The sequence below is a fragment of the Panicum hallii genome, chromosome 4, assembly GCF_002211085.1.
Source record: "Panicum hallii strain FIL2 chromosome 4, PHallii_v3.1, whole genome shotgun sequence".
NCBI lineage: Eukaryota > Viridiplantae > Streptophyta > Magnoliopsida > Poales > Poaceae > Panicum > Panicum hallii.
Window position 1 is genome coordinate 42638193 of NC_038045.1, and position 22178 is coordinate 42660370.

General features: G+C 48.1%; 1 protein-coding gene across 1 annotated transcript; it reads right to left on the reverse strand.

Annotated features, from left to right (window-relative positions):
- Window positions 1–16128: 16128 nt before the first annotated feature.
- LOC112891069 (peptide methionine sulfoxide reductase B1, chloroplastic) lies at window positions 16129–19890 on the reverse strand. Its single transcript, XM_025957970.1, has 5 exons — window positions 19586–19890; window positions 17106–17211; window positions 16905–16970; window positions 16565–16762; window positions 16129–16382 (listed from the first exon to the last, which is right to left on the reverse strand). Exons 1-5 carry the CDS (start codon window positions 19821–19823, stop codon window positions 16355–16357), a joined length of 636 nt encoding a protein of 211 aa, XP_025813755.1. The 5' UTR covers window positions 19824–19890; the 3' UTR covers window positions 16129–16354.
- Between the last annotated feature and the right edge of the window lie 2288 nt (window positions 19891–22178).

The following is a 22178-nucleotide window of genomic DNA, read 5'->3' on the forward strand; positions in this document are numbered from 1 at the left end:
AGAGCACAGGGCCAAGGCAAAGGAAGAGTAGGGTCTTCAAGACTTTACCTAAAAAATATAAAACTAGCAAGGCTGAGTATACTAATACTCAGCAAGGCTTACCCGGTTATGGTATACTTAGCCATGTAACTAGACTTATGAAGGCTTTTAGCTCTGGGTAGAGTTTTCAGCTGAAAAGCATCAAAGAGTAGATCCTTAATGTCAACTTTTAGCTTTCAAATTCTAGGTGATTATTCAATCTAGATGAGCACCTATAGCTATTCAAGCATGGTAAAATCTTTAGTCAAACATCATCTTCGATAATCATAACATTGCTCTTGTTACTCAATGTGGTAAAGGGGATAAGCAGTCTCATTCATCGTGAGAGGCGGACGATTCCTGAATCGAGATTCAACCTTACAAGGTAAACCTAACTCACACGCTTGGAACACCAAAGGGTCGTTCCGAAGCAACCGTTTACCTTTCATTCCGACTCGTGGACCAGATCCACCACAAACGACTGCAGGACCATACGTACTTCCAAAGTGCAGGATGTATGTCTGTAGCGCAACTACAAAACTCGTACTCCTGGTTGCCCTTGCAACACGTATTCCCACACGTCGAACATAAGTAACCAGAAGAAGCAAAACGAGTGGTGGGAGGTATGTCCACTCCTCGGGCCGATTGGCTACTAGGCTTACCGCTTACCATATTTTGCGGTATGTGGTTAGTACTTTCCAACACTTAACCCGCACTACCACACGCTGCGACCTTAACAGATTCAACAACACAGACGGGGTATCACCTCAACCATGATACCTCACCAAACTCCCGTCCGGCATCCTTATAGTGATAACAGGAATGTAAACATTACAACTCCTATATCGCGCGAGTGACAGGAAATCACCCGACTTCTACCGATCCTATTAGCATAGCAGCTAGTCGGACTCAAGTGCTAGTATCCATCACATTGGTTTCTAGGAGAATGCAACTAGGGTTTCAAGCAATTCCTAAAAACTTAATGCAGAGATAGATATAAATAACATAGGTTGCAGTGTAAATAAAATAGTGGGTTATGTCCGGGGCTTGCCTTTACTGGTGGGACTGAAGTCAGAAATGTCAATATCTTCCAAACTTTGGTTCGGGGCTTCAGTTAATTCCTTGGTGACGTTCACTTGGTCTTCAGGAACATCCTCCGTAGACTCCGGGGAGATCTCGTAGGTACCGTTGCCGAAGTAATCGTATCTACATGCAATGCGACATTACATTCAAAGTGTGCATATGAAACTATCTTACTTCACAATACAGTTGCAATCCAGCACTTATATAACACACTATTCACATAACCAAAAAGATTTGAAGCTAAACTTAAACAGAGCTTTTGGTGGACAACTAATTAGAATCGGCTACTCGTTGAAGATTACAACAGAGCTGATTGGAAACAACGAGGGTTTAGCCGATAGATATGCTTCGGTCGTGCCTAATAGAGGCGTGTCTTACTGATCTAGGGTTGTGTACTTTGGTCTGGGTAGCTGATTGATAGGTGCACCGGTGTCCTAATTGATCGATGAAAGCATCGATTACTTTAGCAGAGGGGTGTTTTTCTAAACCAGCTGTGTCTTAATTGAGATCTGCTTAAGTGTTATCCTAGGTAACTAGGTGTGGTTGTATCGGCTCGATTACGTCAACACAACAATTGAGTGACGTATAGCCGATTGGAGTGTGGTTAAGGGTATGTGACCGATAAGTATAAAGCCGACCTCTCAGTCGATAAATCGATTGATAGAAGTGTGTGGATAAGGATGGGGAAACTAAAGATCGATCGGCCGTGTTTGACCGATATGGAAAAGCAACCAAAATTGGCTTGGGTCGGCCGATGGCAAGAACCCTAAGATCGTGTGTGTCTCTCCGATACATCGACTCTGTGTAGTCGATGTAGGACAGAACAAAAGGATTATATCGGCAGCAGCCGATATCAAAAGGGTAACAACCGGATCAACTAACCAGCCGAGGGTAGAAGTATTGACGGACAGCTGTTACACAGGAACATCATAGACTTAAGGAAATGGATGCTTAGCGGCTGAACCAAAAGCTGATGTTGAAATGCAGCTGCAGAGATGTATAAGCTAAGCAACAGATGCACATGAATTAATAAAGATCTTTATACGAAGAGAACCTTAAGGAAATGGCAATCAAAACAAGGACAGAGTCTGGATGGTAGGGATATGAGCACTAGGGTGATAGGATTAACTAACTGTCACACTTCTCCCCTTAAAACATACACCCTATAATTTATCTTTCAGCTATAACACATGCATACACTATAAGGTACAAACAAAGCATTCATTGCCTAACATTTAACCTAGACCACACATCAAAGACTTTTAACTCACGATCATAACATACAACTTGTAAACGTTTACAGATTTGAAATAAAGAAAGTTCTGGAAATTTTATAAAGAACACCCTAGAACTTTTTAAATTAAAGCAATTAAGTCCCTGGTCCGGGAAAATAGATAACAGGAAGTTAACGACGATATTCCGGCAAAGGAGTCACCGGCATTAGGAGGATTCAGCGAATCAGGGCAAACCTTGGGGTAGCTTTGGTCGTGGAGAAGAACAAACGGAAAGTGAATTCCCGCGGTGAATAGGATTGGCGACGAGAAGTACTCGACGGTGATGAGATTCCGTGGGTGACGAAGAAGTTTGTCGGGGAGGGTTGCCGTGGGTGGAAGATGACCGAAAGAGTAGTCTTCGTGGTGACTCGTAGTGATGGCGGTTGAGTGATCCACGAGGGTAAGAACTGTTGGATGTCGTGGATCATGGGATGAGACGACGGAGCTGGATTGGTTCGCTAGGACAACTCCTCCGCGAACCTCCAGGGTCCAACTGCTCACGAGCTAAGCCTTCTTTTGCACACGCACGTGTGCCACTGAAACACGGCCGGCACACCCATGTAGCTCCCTGCAGGACTGCCGTGTTTGGTTGCATCGAGGCTCCTCCGAGCTCGTCACGCCTGACTGCCGCCTTCGCTCCACAACTTCTCCTTCCAACTTGCCGCGCCATAAGCGCTTCTCCGCCTCCGCGAGGACCGATGGAGCTCACCGTGCGTGGCTCCTCTGAGTTCATCGCATCCGGTCGCCACCTCCACACATCATCGCTCTGCAAGTCGTCGCCCTGCGTGGTTATTCTTCTTCCTCCTATTGTCGGGCCCGCACTCGCCTCGGCCTTGCCGCGTCGCAGGTCCCTCCGCGACCGTCCTTGCCAAGGTACTGCCGTGCGCGACCTCGTTGCCCTTCGTGCGATTCGGTCCCGAGCCGCCACGCCTCACCTCCATCTGCGCACGCCCGAACCGCGTGCGTCTTTGGCTCGCATCACGCTGCTGCTCACGCATCTGAATCCGCCCTGCGTGCCACTGCTCGCTACGGATCGTTCGCCTCCGCTCGGGTCCTGCTCCTGCGCTCACACGCCTACGCCGCCTGCATCGGCGCCGTGCTTGCTCCAACACCTGTTCCTGCGTCTCGCGCGCTCACTCCGAGCCGCAAACGCGCGCCTGCACTAGCCCAACGCCCCGGCCCCGCTCCGCTCTCCGCCAGCGCCCGAGCTCGACGCCTGTGCCGCTCGCCAGTCACCCAGCACCGCACTTGCACATGCTGCTGCTCTACCGCGCAAGTGCTGCCTGCACACACTCCTGCTCCTGGTCCAGCGCCGTCCGCGCGCTCCAGTGCAGCCCGTGCGCTCCGCACCTACTCACCCGCGCCTGCCGGTCCCGAGCCTGCTCCACCAGCGAGTTCCTGCACTGCCACCAGCGCCCGCGTGCCTACGCAGCGCCTGCGCCTACCACCAGCCCAGCGTCCTGGCCCTGCTCCGCTTGCCGCTGCCTGAGCCAACGTGCCCCTGCCGCCTGCACGCCGCTCCTAGGCTCGCCTGCGCCGCTTTCTGCCTATTGTGGCTGCCGCTCTGCCCCACGCCGAGCTGCCCTGCGCACGCGCTGCGCTTCAGCTCCCTGCGCCCGCTCCCTCCGAGCACCCGCGTCGGGCCCGCACACCGCCAGCCGAGCCGCCCGCCGTGAGCTACAGCCGCCCGCTCACGCGCCCGAGCTGTGCTCCGCTCGCCCGGCGCCAGTCCTCCTCCCGCGGCCGGCCGCCCGAGCTCGCGTGCGCTCCGCCCACCTGCTGCACGCGCCCGGCCGAGCCGCCGTCGCTCGCCAGCCGCCGCGCCGGCCCGCTCCTCGCACTGGCGCTGCTGTTTGCCACTGTGCCGAGCCAGAGGATGAAGCAAGGGAGTGGCTGGGAAAGAGATAAGGGAGAGATAGAGCTATCGCTGCCAGTAAAAGAAGGAGAAAGCCAAATAGAAGAGGAAACAGAGAGAGAAGAAGGAGGAATGGATTTCCCCAAGGACTTATGCGCAATTTCAGAAAATCACAGGGACCTTTCTGTAAAACAAAATTTCCCATCAATCTAAAACCCGAATGAAGAAATGCCCAAAATGAAAGTTAGAGAGTTTTTCAAACTCTACAACATTGCTTTAGGGCCCAAGTTCAAAAACTCAAAACTTATATTTTTACACGTGAATCTTTGAACAAAAGTCGGATTTGAATTGCTTTTGTCCTAAAGAATGAAACTTTATAAAATTCAGGACCTAAATGCAAGCATTTATGACACGTCGTGATGACTTGCACCTTTTACACGTTAGTCCTAAGTAACTTTGAAAGTTACTTTTGTAAATCAAATACTTGCATAAAAGGACTTGTACTTTTATAAAATTACATAAATACCCTTATTTTCACAACTTAACCCAAATTTTTATACAATTCAACACACACATTTCAAATGAAATTTTTGGGTAAATATATATTTTTTACAAGGGATAAAGATAGAAAAACATGTTTACAAAACCACCTTTCACTTATTTTGAAATTACAATTATCCAAATACATTTTGCAAAAACAACCTTAGGTTTTTCTGAAATTACAAAAATACCCTTTTTACTTGCACTTTAAATTTTCAAAAGCTTCACGCAAATAAACACAAGCTTTACACAAACAAACACATACTTCACACTAACAAATTATATGCCTAGTTTATAAATACATGAACTGTCACACATATAAATTTGACACCTAGTATTATATTTATCTTGGGTTTTAATGTTTCCCATTTCACTTAATTAACACTCAAGGACCCATATTCTATAGAATTTACCAATATACCCTTTACACTAAATCTAGTGGCTAGATTTCTAATTACCTGATTGTCACAGGGACGCTATTCACTCCCATGTAACAAGGGATATGACCTCCTAGTGACTTAGTCATTAAGGGCCTCTTAAGGGCTACCATAGGTATACTATTTGCTTCCACAAAGTGTGATGATATGAAGGAATGAGATGCTCCAGAATCAAAAAGTACTGATGCAAGAACTGATCGAACCAGAAACTCACCAAAGAGTACTCCTGGGGCATCTTCTGCTTCCTCTACATGCACATGATTCACCTTTGCCTTGCCAAAGGACTGCTGACTCCTGGAGTGTGATATCCAGGTAGATAGACAATTAGATGTTAAATTTGGGTATAATATATATAAGCAGGATATATGTATACAACTTGTACAAAGCAATAAGGGTATATTTGTAAATTATGAGTTTTATAACTTCTCATGTGCAAGTGTGTGAAAATGTTCTTAAATGCCAAAATTCAGATGACTATAGAAAAGAAAAGAGCAAAGGTTAAATAAACACAAAGGGAAATAGACTTTATATGAAATTAAGGACCTTTATGTAATTAATACAAACATAAAGACTTACATGTGAAATGGTAAAAAGATAAAAGTAAAACTTAGTTTCACCTAAGGACTCAAGTGTAAGAAGAGCTAGTCATGATTACTGCAGAAAGAATTACAGAAAGGACCCCAAACATTAGGGCATTTTGTTTTAATTAACACATAAAGGTTAAAATTTGAATTGAGTTCCAATTTTCAAAATAAAACCGTACCCTTTAAGATTTCAAACCCAAACCTTAAAGCAATATTGTAGAGCTTGAAAAACTCTACAACTTTCATGTTGAGCACTTTTCCATTTGACCCTTGTAGCAGTGAGAAAAGTTTAGTTTACAGAGGGGTCCCTGAACTCTTTGGAATTTATGAACTAGTCCTCCTGACATCCCCTGCTTCGTCTTCCTCTGGCGCGCGCCGCTTCCCTCTCTGCGCCGCTCCTGCCACCACCGCTCGCCGCCGATGCCGCGTCTCGAGCACCACCTCCTGCTGCATTTCGCTCCCACGCGTCGCCCTTGCCTTGTTCCACTTCTGCTCCCCTCCCTTTCTGGCATTCCCCGCGTTTGCCACGCGCACGCCGTCGCTGTGCGGCCGCCACCGAGCTGCCGCCGTGGCGAGCTCCAACCCGAGTGCCTGCTCCTATGTTTGCAAGCGCACCAGTATCCCCAGGATCCCTTCGACCTATTCCAACCAACAGCTTGCCATTTGCTCGTCCCTAGCCCTCGGAACGCCATAGCCATCGCCGCCCGAACGCCGGCGAGCACGAGCTCACCGTCGTCCCACTCTTCTGCAACTGCTCCGCTTGCACCCACCTCGTCGTTAGCTCCACCGCATCCTTGCGCAGCTGTTCGGCCAACCATTTTCCCCACTTGGCCACCAGAACGCCGCCGCGCCATTCTTTCCCCGCCGCCGCCTCGGCACCGCCGTGGGTAGCCCATCCCGAGCCATTTCACGCCACCTCCGTGCTCTAGACTGCACCACATCACCCCCACGACGCTCCCCGACCGATCCATTGGGTGTCTAAGGCCTTACATTGGCTCCCCGACGAGCTCCCCGAACTTTCTTGTCGCCGCCGTGACCGGTCCACCGTGGGACTCCACCTTCCGGCCTCCCCTAGCCCCAGTTGACCCCGGCCTGAGCTCCAGCACATCCCCAGGCAGCTCCCAGACCTCTCCACCGTCGTCCAAAGGCACCAGAACACTGCCCCACCGAGCCACTTCGCCGCCGGCCGCAGGTCCTCGTCGCGCCGCCGCTCCGAGCCGCCTCTCTCCAATTCCCGGCTCGCGCAGGTGCGCATCGAGCCCTGGATGCTCTTCCGCCCCTCTATTCTCACCCCTGGTGCTCGCCGTCGCTGGAATGAGCCGGTCAACCTCAAGCTCTTACCTTGACCGAGGGGGGGATGGGAGGAGGGACTGCGGGTTAAAAGAAACAGAAGTTCAAGGGGTTTTGTGTTAATTCTAGGGACTGATGTGTAAACCTTATTTGAATTTCTTGCTGTGAACTTTGAAAATGCATAGAAAACAGTAGAAAAATCAGAAAAATACGAAATTAGTTGGGTTAGAAACCTTATGATGAGCTCTGCAACTTTTATTTTACAACCATGCCATGATAGTGTAAGGTTTGTTCTGTATTTTAAATGTTAGTAAAAGGATGCATTAATTAAATCTTGTGATCCATAGCTTTGTTACTGTTAGATTTTGGAGCATGTGTTGTAGGTAATGAAAATAGCTCTGTATAAATTCCTGAGGCCTAGATCAGCTCTCTAGCTAGAGTATTTGGTTACTTTTGATATGAGTTAACAAAAGCTTGGCAATTTAATTTCAGAAGTATCTATGCATAGTTAGGGATGAAATTTTTACTATAGTCTAGTCTTTATGAGTGTGATATAACATAAAAATTTGAGAAGCAGAAACCTAATATAACTTAAGTTATAAATTTCAAACTTAGATTTCAAGATAAATCATAACTAATAATTAAAATGCATGGAAATTTATGAAACTTTTCTAGAATGCTAGACTTAAGTAGTTTATGATGCTCTTAAATTTTGAACCCTAATTTTAGTATAAAATTCTAGTCATAATTACACCTTGAAATTTCAAATCTTGATTAGGCAAGTTGTTATTTATTTTATAAAATATCTTGAGTAAAGTTATTTCAATTAAACCCACTTAGGATAATCAGATATACTACCTAATAAAATTAAAGAGGATGTTTAGGGTAACCCCCCCGGTTGCCTAACGAGACTAATTAGTTTAATTAGTACTCGATAAATGACTGCCCAGTACAGGGTAGTTAGATTATCATCATAATGTGATCTTTCTTAAATTGGATTGCAACTTTATTGTGAATTAAATAAAAATATATGCAGTTTACTTATAACCTTGCATCTCATATAGACTCGACCACTCTCGCCGACGGGGATTATCAGTTGATCCCGGAACAAGAAGAAGGTTATTCTGAAGACCCCGGGACTCTTGTCGCAGATTTCTCTGAAGCCCCGAACCAAGGTTCGGAAGATAATAGTTTGACTAACCCCAACCCTGCCAGCGAAGGCAAGCCCCGGACATATCCCCTACCTTATTACACTGCAACTTATATTACTTATATATCTCGTTATGCATTAGGTTCTTAGGAGTTGTTTGGAAACTTAGTTGCATTGTTCTAGGAACCAATGTATTGAACATTAGAACTGAGTCCGACTAGCTGCTCTGCTTATAGGACCGGTAGAAGTCGAGTGATTTCCTGTCACTCGCGCGACTTAGGAATTGTAATGATTTACATTCCTGTTATCACTATAAGGATGCCGGACGGGAGTTTTATGAGGTATCATGGTCAAGATGATACCCCGTCTGTGTTGATGAATTTGTTAAGGTCGCAGTGTGTGGTAGCGGTGGCTAAGCGTTTGAAAGTACTAGCCACATGCCGTGAAATATGGTAAGCGGTAAGCCTAGTAACCAATCGGCCCGAGGAGTGGACATACCCCCCCACCACATGTATTTGCTTCTTTTGGTTACTCTGTTCGACGTGTAGGCATATGTGTTGCTGGGCAACCAGGAGTACGGGTTTTGTAGTCGCGCTACAGACGTACGTCCTGCACTTTTGTAGTGCGTATGACCTGCAGTCGCTTGTGGTGGCACTGATCCACGAGTCGGAATGAAAGGCAAACGGTTGCTTCGGAGTTACCCTGTGGTATTCCAAGCGTGTGAGTTAGGTTTACCTTGCAAGGGTTGAATCTCGATTCAGAATCGTCCGCCTCTCACGATGTATGAGACTGCTTATCCCCTTTATCACATAGAGTAACAAGAGCAATTATGTGATTATTAAAGATGATGTTTGAGTAAAGATTCTACCATGTTTGGATAGCTATAGGTGCTTACTTAGAATGGTTAAACAACTAGAACCTGAAAGCTAAAAATTGAAAATAAGGACCTACTCTTTGTTGCTTTTCAGCTGAAAACCCTACTCAAAGCTAAAAGCCAGCATGAGTCTAGTTATGGGCTAAGATATACCCAATTCTGGGTAAGTCTTGCTGAGTATTAGTATACTCAGCCTTGCTGTTGTTGATTTACTTCAGGTAATCCTTCTGATGAGCCAGCATTCATTACGCCGTGGCCCTACCCCTTGCCTAATGGTTGGTCCGTGGAATGGGATCCGTCCCCGGCCAACACAGATTCCGCCGAGTGATATTATGCTAGGGCTGGCATAATATTTGTAATAACGACGTGTTTAAATGACTACGCTTTTCAAATTCCGCTGCTTTAACTAGAAACTTGAACTTGTGTTGTAATAAACTCTCTTCAATGAGGACAAATGTTACTTTGTACATTTTTGTAATATAACTGCCTGTGGTGTAAATTATTTTAGCATTATATCTCTGGACTCACCTTCGTGTGAGGTACCTTGTTGGATCCTGAGTTCGGTGGTTTATCGGGACGTTACCCGACAGACCAATAGTATTATACCGTTTGAAGTACGAGTTAGCCCTCAGGGAGGACTAGCGTACTTGAGCCGGTATAATTCAGGTTGGTTCTGCCACATGGAGGGTGCACCACGGTTGTTCTGCCGTCCTGGTGCTGGCACGGAGTTGGAGTAGACCGACGGTGTTGGCTGCCTCTTGTAAGGACAGTTGGCTATAAAGTGACCAGTCTCTCTGCAGTTGAAGCATGCCTTTGGGTTGGTCACCTGACTAGCATCCGACTGCTGAGGGCGGCTATTAACCTGAGTCTTCATCTGCGGAGCTGATTGTGTGTGCTGGGTGTTCTGACTTGGCTGCATGAAAGAGCTAACCGGTGCCCTGAAGGTGGTGGCACTCTGAGCTCTCTGCCTCGACTGTGCTGGGTGCTGAGTCCTTTGAGTCTTCTCTGTCTGGAAGGTCCTACCCTCAAACTTCCTCTTGCGTTCCTTGGCTTCTTCTATCTTGTTCTCCTTAGCTGTGAGAGCAGCATTATACATATCCACAAAGCTAGCATGCTTGGTGGCTTGGACTATTGTCTTTAACTCGGGCTTCAGGCCACGGAGGAAGTAGAACTGCTTCTTGGCATCATCCTTGCATTCCTCAGGAGCATAGCGAGCCAACTCGTTGAACTTCTCAAGGTACTCCCCAACTGTCAAGTTTCCCTGATGGATGTCAATGAACTCCTGCAGCTTGCGAGTCATGACATGCTGGGGAATATGGTGCTCTCTGAACAGCTTGACAAAGTCATCCCAAACCATGTTCTTGGCCGTGGGATCTATCTCACAGTGAGCCTCCCACCATGCTAGGTGTGCTCCTATAAGCTTGTCAGTGGCCAAACGAACCTTCTCCTGTTCATCTACCTGTATATTCCGTAACTTCCTTGCCATTTCCCTCAACCAATCTTCTGCATCCATAGGGCTATCCTTCTTGCCGAACTGTGAAGGGTGCGTGTGGTTGAACTCCTTAATCTTGCTCATGTGGTTGTGGGCTGGCAGTCGACGGTTGTTCTGGTGGTGCTGGTCATCCTGATTATTCTCATTGTTCTGATTATTCTTATTATTCTGGTTATTCTGGTCGTCCTGATTATTGTTGTTCTGATTCATGAACTGGCGTAGCTCTGTTCGAAGGCCATTCATCATCTCAAAGAAGTCACGGAACATGCCCACCATGTCACTCGGAAAAGGGAGTGGCGGGGGTGGTGGAGGTGGCATGCTGCTCGTTCCTTCTACAAAGTTCCGGTTCCGGTTCTAGTTCTGATTCTGATTCACCTCTCTTCCTTGGATCTGACTGACCTCATCCTCACCAACTGTGTTGAGACGGTTGGAGTGACGAGACATCTGTGGTTAACAGATGCGAACGATTAGGTTAACGCGTTGCATTATTAGGGTGGATTAAAAGGGTGGATTTTTTTTATTATTAGATTATTAACAGATTATTTGGCGTATTATTAAATGATTTATCACTATTATCACTACTCTTGTGATGATCTTCTCTTCTCTTGTACACACAAGATACACACAAGCAGCAAACATTCAAGCAACACACATGCATTCATTCAACAGGAAGTCCAAAGAACACAACAAGACAGCGATACAGCGATCCCATACAGCGATATGGTACAACAGGAACAAGCTAAGGCTCGACTTTAAGAGTCGGCCGGACCAGCAGGCTGGGGGGGTCCTACGACATGGTCTTCGGGTCTTCAGTGTCGCTTGAGCGAGGTGACGCTGTGGCAGTAGGTGGCACAGAACCCAAAAGTCTCTTGCGTGGGGGAAGGCAAGGGTACAGTGGAATCCCATCAAGGATTGGAGATTCGCCAGTATTCTCGTGTTGGCGGTCCTTGCGCTTGGCGCGCTCGGTCATGTGCATCTCTCGGAGGAGCTGGCTGTGACGATCCGCCTGCTCCCTGAGATTCTCTTCCGCCAAAACGACGCGACATTCGGCTTCGGCGGCTAGAGCTTCCGCCATAGCCAAAGTCACTTTGGCCTTCCGCCAGCGGGTTTCTGCGTCCTCAGTGCGTTGGGTGAGAACCCTTAAGCGCTCTCGCAACATGTCACACAGGTCGTCCAGACTGAGCAAATAGCCGGACATGGTGACAACTATGGGATCCTTCTCTGATGCAGTGAGTCCCCAGGTTCCCAAATTGCGGATCCTTGCCGCCCAAGCTGGACGGTTCCGATCCAAGGGTGGGAAGTACTTCATGGGGGTGTAGCCTAGCTGCCACTCGAAGATCTGGCATAAGTACCGCAGGGCCTTGCGCGCGGCAAGTTGGTAGGTGTCCTTCAGGCGGTATCCCATGGTGGTGACACTCCACGGCTTCATCTCCAAGTACTTCTCGCTAGCGCCGACATATACTGTGACTTCACAGTACTCGGTGCCGCATTCCATGAACTCTCGCCCTACGTACTCCGGATGTTCTGGAATACCGAGGCGGGTAGTAGCAGCGTGGAGAACCTTGGGAAAACCATCCTGGTCTTCGCAGAAGGTGGTGATCCATTCATCAGACATCTGGCTTATCAAGGAATACGGTTAGCAAAACAAGGAGTAGGGTTAACCAAGGTAGGGTATAGGTAAGCAAGGTCCAATCTAGGCTCCTACAGGCACGAACGGTCTACGGTACACGTCCTACAGCCAAGTATGGCTCTGATACCACTTGAAGCACCCCAATCCAAAGATTGGTGCTAACAATGTACAAGTACTCGAATAGACACAAAGTACTCATACATTACTCAAATGGAGACAGAGTTCATACATAGCTTACATAGTTCACGGGATTACTATGGCGCAAAACGAACGATATACGCGACCGCTAACAACATCATGATAATAAGAACTAAAAACACATGTAGCAGCAGCTCTGGCTCCAACGAGTGCTCCATCTACCACCTTGGGTGCGGACGCGCCCTACTCGTAGTCCTCTAGGACGTAGTCTGGATCGGGCTCCTCTGAAGGGTATCAACAACGTTTGAGTACAAACGTACTCAACAAGTTCCACCTCGCCACGGAGGGGATTGCCAGAATAAATGCAATGCACAAGAAATAACATGCAAAATGCAAATCAAATGCCTCACCCTGAGACATTTCCCATACCAGTTCATCTCAAGTAGCTCAATCTAGTTGCTAGGACCACACCACAATTTGTCCTAACCGAGGACACGGACCATTCGAATGGATTGTACACTCTGCAGAGGTCGCACAAACACACATGCTCGAACTGCTCCAGCGAACAGCCCGCCATAGCTGACACCCAGCCATAGCATCACCCCAGCCCAGCCGTCCAACCCTCGGGTCCTGACCACGCTCAGTCTACACCCATATCATAAGCAACCTCATCTAGACGACTGTCAGGTGAGCTAGTGGGATTAAGCTAAACCCTGCCCACACAGGGACGTGTGGCCGCACTAAAATAAGTCAGGTGAGATGTCGAAACAACTCGGTCCTTAGGCTCACCAGGGCAGCCTCCAACTCAACATACCAACTCGAGTCCACCACCGAGGTGGCACTCGCACGTAAGTCTACCACCACGGTAGCGCTTACTCCCAACTCACACATCTGCCCTGGTCTCACATCCCATACCATTCATCATCAAATATCCAAGGGCACCAAGTATGATCATGCAAGACATCATAGCAATATGCAAGCAAAGCTCATACAGAGGGTTCACTCAATCACTCGGCTCAATATCTCATGTGGATCCTACAATGCAGGCTTCTACAGGTAGCCTCACTTGGGTTCAACGTGATCAAAGGGTCGGTGAAACTTGCCTTCGTTCTCGTCGTCGCCGGCATTGCCGCGCTCCTGGTCTCCTGGCCCCTGGTCCTACTCCGGGACGGGCTCTGCTTCGGGTCGACGCAAGCGCACGAGAATCCATGCAAACAATACAATCAAATATCACAAAATTTCACATATTTGGTTTCATATGATAGAGTTTGATTTTAGATGAATTTAGAAACAAGAATTGTCGAAATCGGAGTTAAAACGAAGAAGATATGAATTTCTCAAGGTTTCTAGAAAAAGAAAAGCGAAAAAGAAAAAGAGAAAGGCTGCTGTGCTACGGACTAAGTTCACGGGCCATGGACCAGCGTGGGGGTGTGAGGGCGGTCCACCGCGGACCAGGTGCACCGCGTGGGGATTGGTCGCCGGAGATTTGCTGTGCAGCAGTGTATTTCGCCGATTTCCTTGCTGCCGGTGAGGTCCGGGGGCTAGGGTCAAGGAGGACTACATGCCGGTGTAGATCTCGAAGAGATGAATCTTATGATGGGTTCGGCATCGCCGGAAGATGGCCGGAACAGTGTCAGTTCACCGCCGAAGGTCGGTACAGCATGGCTGCGCATAGGAGTCCGCGTTTCGGGTTGTTTCCGGCTGGGATTTCGGCACTAGGACGTGGTGCAGGGCACAAGGATAGTGTGGGGAGGCTCGGCTGAGGCAGGGAGGGGCTGCCGTCGGCCAGCGACGAGTCACCGCGGGCGACACCATGGGCACACACGGAGGGCGCGGGGAAGAAGGGCTCTTGGCCCGGCTGCAGACTGGGCAGGTGGCTCGGGTGGAGGGAAGGCTAGATGGGTGGCTGGGCTGGCCGGCGCAGCTCCAGCAGGGAGATTGATTCTGCACTTGGTGGCTCAACGGGGAAGAAAGAAAAGAAAGAAGGGCTCGGCTCTTACCAGCAAGATGAACGAACAAGAACGGCGCGGCAGGGGGTTTCTATGGCAGCTCACGGCGGCTTTTATAGACGGGAGTGCAGCGGCGTGCAGCGCTGGTCGCCGGTGTAGCGGGGACCCGCGGCGCACCGAGCACGTGGGCGAGTGGCGAAAGGCGCGGCTTGCCGCTGTAGCTTCGAGGTGCACGTGCACGCGGCGTCGCGACGAGACGGGGAGCAACGAGGTGACGGGTTAGGTGGGGCAGCGAGACGCTCGGCGGCCTGGAGAATCGCGACAGCGGGATGCTCGGCTTGGTCGCTGACCGGCACGCACACGCGGCGTCACGACGAGCGGCGGCCACGAGGAGCTGGGCAGCGAGGCGACGCAGCAGCGACGGGCAGCAGCGGGATTCTTGCCTTGGCGTGCCGTGCGAACGGCGACGAGCGGCAGCAGGTCAAGTGGCGTTGCTTGGTGCTGCAGCGGGGTGTTGGACTTGGAGAAAGTCACTGCAACGGAGGGCAGCAAGGCAGCAAACAGCAAGCAGGCGGCGTTGATTTGCAGCAGCAGCAAGGATGCCGGTGTAGAGCAAGAGGAAAGCGACATGGGCAGCACTGTGCTGTTACGAGAGGAAGAAAGAAGAAAGGCCAGCAGCGATGATAGTAGCAGAAGCAGCAGCATGCATCAAAGTTGCCAGGAAGAAGACGACGCATGAATGGAGTATCATCGAGCTACTTGTGGGAAAAGAAAGGCGGAGCAGGCTGGTCGGCAGGAGAGAGAGAGAGCATAAGGGCCTAGCCCAAGGGAAATTATTCATCTTTTCTTATTTACTTGCTCGCTTAGCTGGTTAATTAATTAGTCAACTAGCTGATCTGATCTTGATTAACCTCGCTTAATTAGAAGATGAAAACCGGGGCGTTACAACCAGCAAGGCCAGAAACTGCTAAGCAGGTATGGAAGCCAAAGCCAGTTGTTTCATCATCACCTTGAATTAGAGCAGGTTTCATGTCCTATAACATTTATCGGCTTTAGAAGCAGTATATGGCTGATGTATTGTTCGTTATCATTCATAGGCAATTTGGTTCTAGAAGATTATTTTTTAGCATTCAAAAATTACCAAAAAACAAGGGGTATATATTGACGATCAAAATTGGTATAGTTTCAAAGTGTCCGACTGGTGTGCACAAACCGGTCAGACCGGTTGAGGTGACTTTGCCAAAATACAATTTTAACTTCACCATTGCGTAGCTCTCGTCAAGTCGATCGAAATGCATATATAGAACGTCCAATTTTGAGTTCGGATGAGAAAGTTACGACTTCGGCAAGACTTGACCTAGAGAAAAGCAGTTTAGACCTGTGTAGCAGGGCGATCAGATCGTCCCAGCTGTACATTTTGAGTTAGAAATTGTATTTTAACACAGATTTTTTAGTGTTCCACTCCTAATTAGGTAAGACCTTTCCTCCCTATTATTTAAAGGGCCATAGCTGATTGAGGGAATCCCATCGATAAAAAATGAATCAATCTATTACTTTTCCCTTTTCTAAAACCCCTAGCCCACTGTTTGAGGACGTTCTGATCTGGTCGTTCATTGGATCCTCGTTGGGCTGCCCAGAAAAGACCGATCTAACTGAGTTCCCCCACTGCAAGTGCGCACCTACGCGCTGCACCGAGTGCGTTACTCGTTTTCGTGCCAACACATTCATAAAGAAATATGGGGGAACTCGATGATCTCAAAGATCACAAATATAATGAATTAAGGCTACAATGAAGCTCTTCTTTTCAAGGTTCAGAGACTACAATGCTGCAATAGTAGCATTTATCTTATTAGTAATTCACTCTTAATACTTTACATGCACACGTAACAAGGGACTACAATGCTGCAATATTAGCATTTATGTTATTGGTAATTCACTCTTAATACTTTACATGCACACGTAACAAAGTTAAATACATCGAAACATCCCGTTATGAACAGGTAGAAGTTACAGTTGACTTCGTCTTAAAGCATCCAGCGATTATTGTGGCTTCAGTTTGAGAGATGCGCTGCAACCAAAAATGAAAAAAGTGAGCACAAAAGCTTACAATCCGACCTGTGTCAAAATCCCTACGGTAGCCAATATTTTGCCCAACTTATCACACCCATGGCAGCAAAACTAAAATTGTGCAAACCTAACCTATGTAAGGGCATAGTGGCAAGCATAGTTATGAACAGGTAGAAGTTACACCTATTGATGCAGTATCTCTTCCCTGTCGGTGGTGGCCCATCATCAAAGACATGCCCCAGATGGGCGTCACAGGCAGCACAAAGCACCTCGGTCCGGGGCATGAATATGATTGACATATCAAGCTTGCTCTTCACATTGTCGCCAATCGGTTTATAGTAGGAGGGCCATCCAGTACCACTGTCGAACTTGGTCGATGATCTGAACCAATAGGAACACCCCAGTAGTTCAGAATAATGAGCAGCACCCCAATGAGATTTCAGCGCAGAAACAAGTATCTTCCAAATTTCAAATGAAGAAATATGAAGATGCGTTCTCTTGGCTATTCATGTGGATTGCTTACTCAAATAGAGGCGTGTCACAGCAGACACAGTAATAAATGCCGGAGGTTTTAGTGTTCCAGTATTCCCTGATATATGACAAAAAACAGAGAAACACTGTTTTAACAGCAGCAGAAACACTGAATTATGATGGTGCACCAAAAAAGATTAATAATTTGAACAGATTGCGGAGAAATTGGAATAATAGCCACTTGGCAACGTACCCAGTGAATGCTCTCTCCGTGCCCTTCTGCCGAGTAACGTAATACTGCTCTTTAGTCAGCCGCTTCTTCCACTCCTCTTCACTTAGGGATTTATAGTCCGCTTTCTCTGTTTCAATAAATTAGAATAGTAGCTGTTTCAGCAATACTTCGTCAAGCATTGATATCAAATGTAGGCAGATTTTTTTTAATCTCAAGGACTTTCTCTTCAAGCATCAATGATATCACTTGACCACTACCTATTTTAATGAAGTGACAAACCGAAAAACTAGAACATGCATGCATCTTGTTGGCAATATTAATTAACAGCCTCACTTTTACCAGATGTAACAAAGTACAGTAGTAAACAATCTTTTACAGAAGAAGATATAATATTTTCAACAAAATCAGAATAATGTAAATTCTTTAGACATTGTCAATTTCGAGCTTCCTCGGTCAATACAAGAAAAAGGCAAATTCTGAGTGCGTTCATGCTTCTGTAGGGTTAGTTTTGGCGCCTTGATTTTACATTGCACCATTATAATCCAATGTTATGTTATGTTATATCACGAAATCTGCACCATTTTCTGAAATTAAGCAGCACATACCCATACTGGAAATAAGTAGTTGGAGCCCTACTGTCTAGTTTCGGTGACGCTAAGGATAGGGCGTCCGATCGATCGGACGCCCCGTCCACCGTCCAAAGCAACGCTTCCATCCTACGGGTAAAATAAGCTGCACTGCTTTTCCCCCACACCTCCTGTTTCCCGCACACGCGCCACCTCGCCGCCCGCTACGCTTCGCCGCCGCGCGCTCCCACTCCCCGCCGATGCGCCCGCCTAGGCGGTGAGAAAGGCGGCGATGGAGGCCCCTCGTGGCGCCAGGAAGAGCACGGCGGCGCTCGCGCACTTGCGCAGCACGCGCTGCTCTCCACGACCGCAGCACTCCTGCTCCCCACCAGCCGCGCGGCACCCGTGCTCCCCTCCGACCAGGCGGCGCTCATGCTCCCTAAGACGGCGAGGCGCTCCGGCAAGAAGGGCGGCGACATATCGAGCGGGATGGAGGAGAAGACGCTGCTCCCTCCGTTCCCTCTGCCTTCAGCGAGGTCCTCACTCGCTGTCACGACCTCCTCGCTCGACGCCTCCGGCAAGCCCCATCCTGTCCTCCTGCCCCAGCCCTCCGGGCGGCGGGGCGCACGTGGTGGGGGCCGGGCCGCTGCTTCCCCGCGCCTTCTCCTGCCCTGGTCACCGCTCCCCCCTAGGGGTGAGCCACGCCGGCCGCCGGATGAACTCCGAGCGGCGGCCATGGCAGGCAACTCCGGGAAGTTGCAGAAGAGGAGCAAAGACTGTGGCAGGAGAGCACCGGGTGGTGATGTTGCAATAGGTATCTCATGATGTTGCAATAGAGATTTTGGAATGTTGCAATGGGTACCTCATGGTGTTGCAGTAGAGATTCTTGAATGTTGCAAGTGCTGTAGATATGTGCGAATGTTGCAATAGTCAATTTTTGGTGTTTCATCTGTTAATCTTTGATGTTGCAGTATTTATGTTTTAATGTTTTACTATGCTCAATCTCAACCTATCAATGGTGATTGGTGATTTTTGTTTGGGAATGTTGCATAAACATGCGTTCCATGTTGCGGCGGGAATTTTTTTTCTCGGAATACGATGTTTACATTCAACTATTCTTTTCGCATTTTTCCAATATTGCAATCTTACATTTTTTTTTTATATTTGAGATCTGTTGCAATTGAGCGTCCGATCCATCAGACGTCTAGGCGCTAGCAGTGCCGTCGGGATTGGACTCAGGATATGACTAGCCACACAAATCTCGCATAGGTTAATGAACATCAAATTTTGACCCCTTGTTCCACCCACATAGCTGGACTAGGAGCATCTCCAATAGTCTTTCTAAAATCTACTCTTTGAATCATCGTTTAGAGAGTTATTTAAGTAAAAATCATTTCTATATCTTTATACTCTCTAAGAGCTTTTCTATATCTTACTGGACTAGGAGCATCTCCAAGAGTCTTTCTAAAATCTACTCTTTGAATCATCGTTTAGAGAGTTATTTGAGTAAAAATTATTTCTATATCTTTATACTCTCCAACAGCTTTTCTATATCTTGCGGGTAGTCTAGAGAGCCATTCTCGCTTTCCATCTTTGGCTAGCGAGAAATCTCGGAATAGAGAGCCATTCTCGCTCTCCATCTTTGGCTAGCGAGAAATCTCAAAATAGAGAAGATATATATTTAGATATCCAACGAAAGAGAAAGAGGCTATCGGAGGGTAATTTTTAATTATATTTATTGCTAAAGATATAAAAAGTCTTTTGAATATGCTCTAATCCGTTCATCGTCTGCAGTTTATATAGAACAAGAACCGGAAGAATCTATATCAAGAAGTCGTCCGCATCCTGGGATACCAATCCAACCGTTCCATACCCCGAAGGCAGGAGAAACATACTTGTGGTAGGAAAAAGGGAGGCGAAAGAACCGTACAGCACCTTGGGCTTGTCCTGGCGGCGTTTGCGGTGACGGGGACGACGACGATGGTGCGGAGCCCATGGCGCGGACGGCGGCTCGCCTGTGGCGGTGCCCTCCTCCGCACGGCCACGCTCCTCTCGATCTTGGACGCGACGAGGGAAGCGCCGCGGCGGCGGTTGCGGGGAGGAAAGAGGGGAGGCTGGGGGCTCCTGCTATGGGAGAGGAGACCACGGCAGCCGTGTAGCACCGGGCCGCCATCGGTATTCGGTCAGCTTTTGTGGCAGGGGGCTCTGATGTTTTTTGGCGCACGCTGGGAACAAGAAAACAGTGCGAGGGGCTGGCGAGTGGGTTGGGTACTGCCGTACTGGGTTCGCTTCGTTCCGTCATCCGTGGCCGGCGATGGCGCGACGTGGCCGAGCCGCGTCGGCACACGCAACAGCGGCATCGGCGCCTGAAGGAAGCAAGCCGAATGCTCGGTTCGCCTTTGTAATAACTAGAGTCTGGACACTTATACTTTTAATAGTTTTTTTAGAGTTTTAGGGGCATAGCCCCGTCTGAAGCAATGCAAAAGACCGTTTCAGAAATTTCAGTACAGCAAAACAGGGGTGTTACACACGCCTCAAGTTCTCAGAAACTAGAAGCTCGCGTCAAGACCACCACACCCCAAGAGCAAACAGAGTTAAAAAAACAAGACCAGCCACAGATTTTCTACTGCCGGTAGAACCCAGTTGTCCGCCATCACCATCTCCCCAGCGCATCTTTTGGCTTCCTGTGTTCTTCAGGCACCAGCCACTGATCAGGGCGCGGAGGAGTCTTATTCAACTTCCAGCTTGTTATCATCCTCTGAAGGCTGCTTCTTTGATCATCAGACTGGCAATACCAGCATCTCTGGCTTTGTTGCATTGGCCTTCAGAGAGCTCAGATAGTGCTCCATCTCGTGTCTCGTCTGCTGGGCACAAAATTATCCAATTCTGTGCAAGCATAGCTATCTTCATCAGGAGCTTCCCCATACTCTGCCATAAAAGGTTTCGAAAACACACGTCATTCCTATATTTCCACACAGTGGCGGAGGACGCGACGAAATCGTGGTATGGCGGCAGCGGGGGGGGGGGGGGGGGGGGGGGGAGCAGGCCAGTAGGGGGCGGCGGCGCGCGGGGGGAGCAGGGGCGGCCGCACGGGGGGGGGGGGGGGGGGAGGCGGCGGCTGCGCGCGGGGGAGCAGGGGCGGCGGCGCGCAGGGGGCAGCGCCGGCGCGCGGGGAGGAGCAGGGGGCGGCGCACGGGGAGCGGGGGCGGCGCGCGGGGAGGAGCAGGGGGCGGCGCGCGGGGGGAGCAGGGGCAGGGGCGGCCTAAATTTTTTTCTCCCGATTCCCGAGCGTAGGTACGGCGGTTGCCATACCTTGCCACGTAAGGTCCTCCGCCACTGTTTCCACACACTCCATATGGCTGCAGCAGTAAGCATGTTAACTACCAAAAACCTTTTATTACTCAACCAGTAGATACCAATTGATTCAAAACTATTAACAATATCCTTATCAATAATTGCAGAGGTTTCTTTCCACATCCTTTTTGCTACCACACAGTCAAAGAAAAGATGCTGATTGGTTTCTTTTTCATTGCAGAACAAACTCGATTCATCTTCTAACTTTTTCCTCTTCCCCAGGTTGTCCCTAGTGAGGTTCTTATTGTTTGTTAGCAGCCATAAGAAAAATTGCACCCTAGGAGGTATTTTCAAATCCCAAACATTAGACACATAAACAGGAACTATCCCTCTAAAATTTATGATCTTATATAAAGACTGTGATGAATAGAGACCATTTGATCTAAAATTCCAGATCACGTTATCATCCATCTCTACAAAAGTAATTGTAGAAGCTAGCTATTATACCTCCAGCCACATCCTATGTAACCTAGCATTCACTGTTCTTCTGAAAGTGCATTTCAAGTTCACCCCATCCCAGAGTTCAGCAATAGTTTTTGTTTGTTCTTTCACAAGAATATAGAGGTTCCAAAATTGTATAGCTAAACTAGACCCTCCTAACCAATTATCTTCCTAGAATCTAATTTTCTTCCCATTCCCTATTTTCCATCTAAAACCTAGTTTAGCAGCTTCAGTTGCCCACATAAGACCTTTAAAGAACTGAGAAATATTATTCCATCTAAAACCTAGACTTTTAATAGTATTTAACCAACAACTAAACAATATTTATGTGAATATAAATAGTCACTAGTAGTACAATTTTCATATCAGATCTTGATTAAAATCATGGTGAAAACAATGAGACTGGCGGAAGAGGAAGGGTTGGCGGCGATGGTCAGCGCAATGATCATCTACCGCCGGGGCTCTTGGCCTCCGGCAAGGAGCTGATCGTTGAGTCGTGTGGGGGCCTTCACGCCAATGGCAATGGGAATAGTAACTTAAGGTGATTTGGTGCATCAATATTACATCAAGTAATAGCTTAGGCCAGTCTTAGTGGGGGTTTCATGTGGAGTTTCATGGATATTAAATGTCAATACCACATCAGCAAATTTTTTGATATGGTAGGATCATTATAAGGAGAAAGGAGGGGGAGTTTCATGGGATGCGAGAGGAGTTTTATCACTATGAAACTCAT

What these genes read in the sequence shown, in the direction of transcription:
- LOC112891069 (XM_025957970.1), bottom strand. Translation starts at nt 19,823, where the DNA reads ATGGCGGCCCGGTGCTACACGGCTGCCGTGGTCTCCTCTCCCATAGCA. An exon ending in ACGGAGAGAGCATTCACTGG is followed by an intron (nt 16,971 to 17,105) that starts GTACGTTGCCAA and finishes GTCATATATCAG; the next exon opens with GGAATACTGGAACACTAAAA. An exon ending in AAGAGATACTGCATCAATAG is followed by an intron (nt 16,383 to 16,564) that starts GTGTAACTTCTA and finishes TTTTGGTTGCAG; the next exon opens with CGCATCTCTCAAACTGAAGC.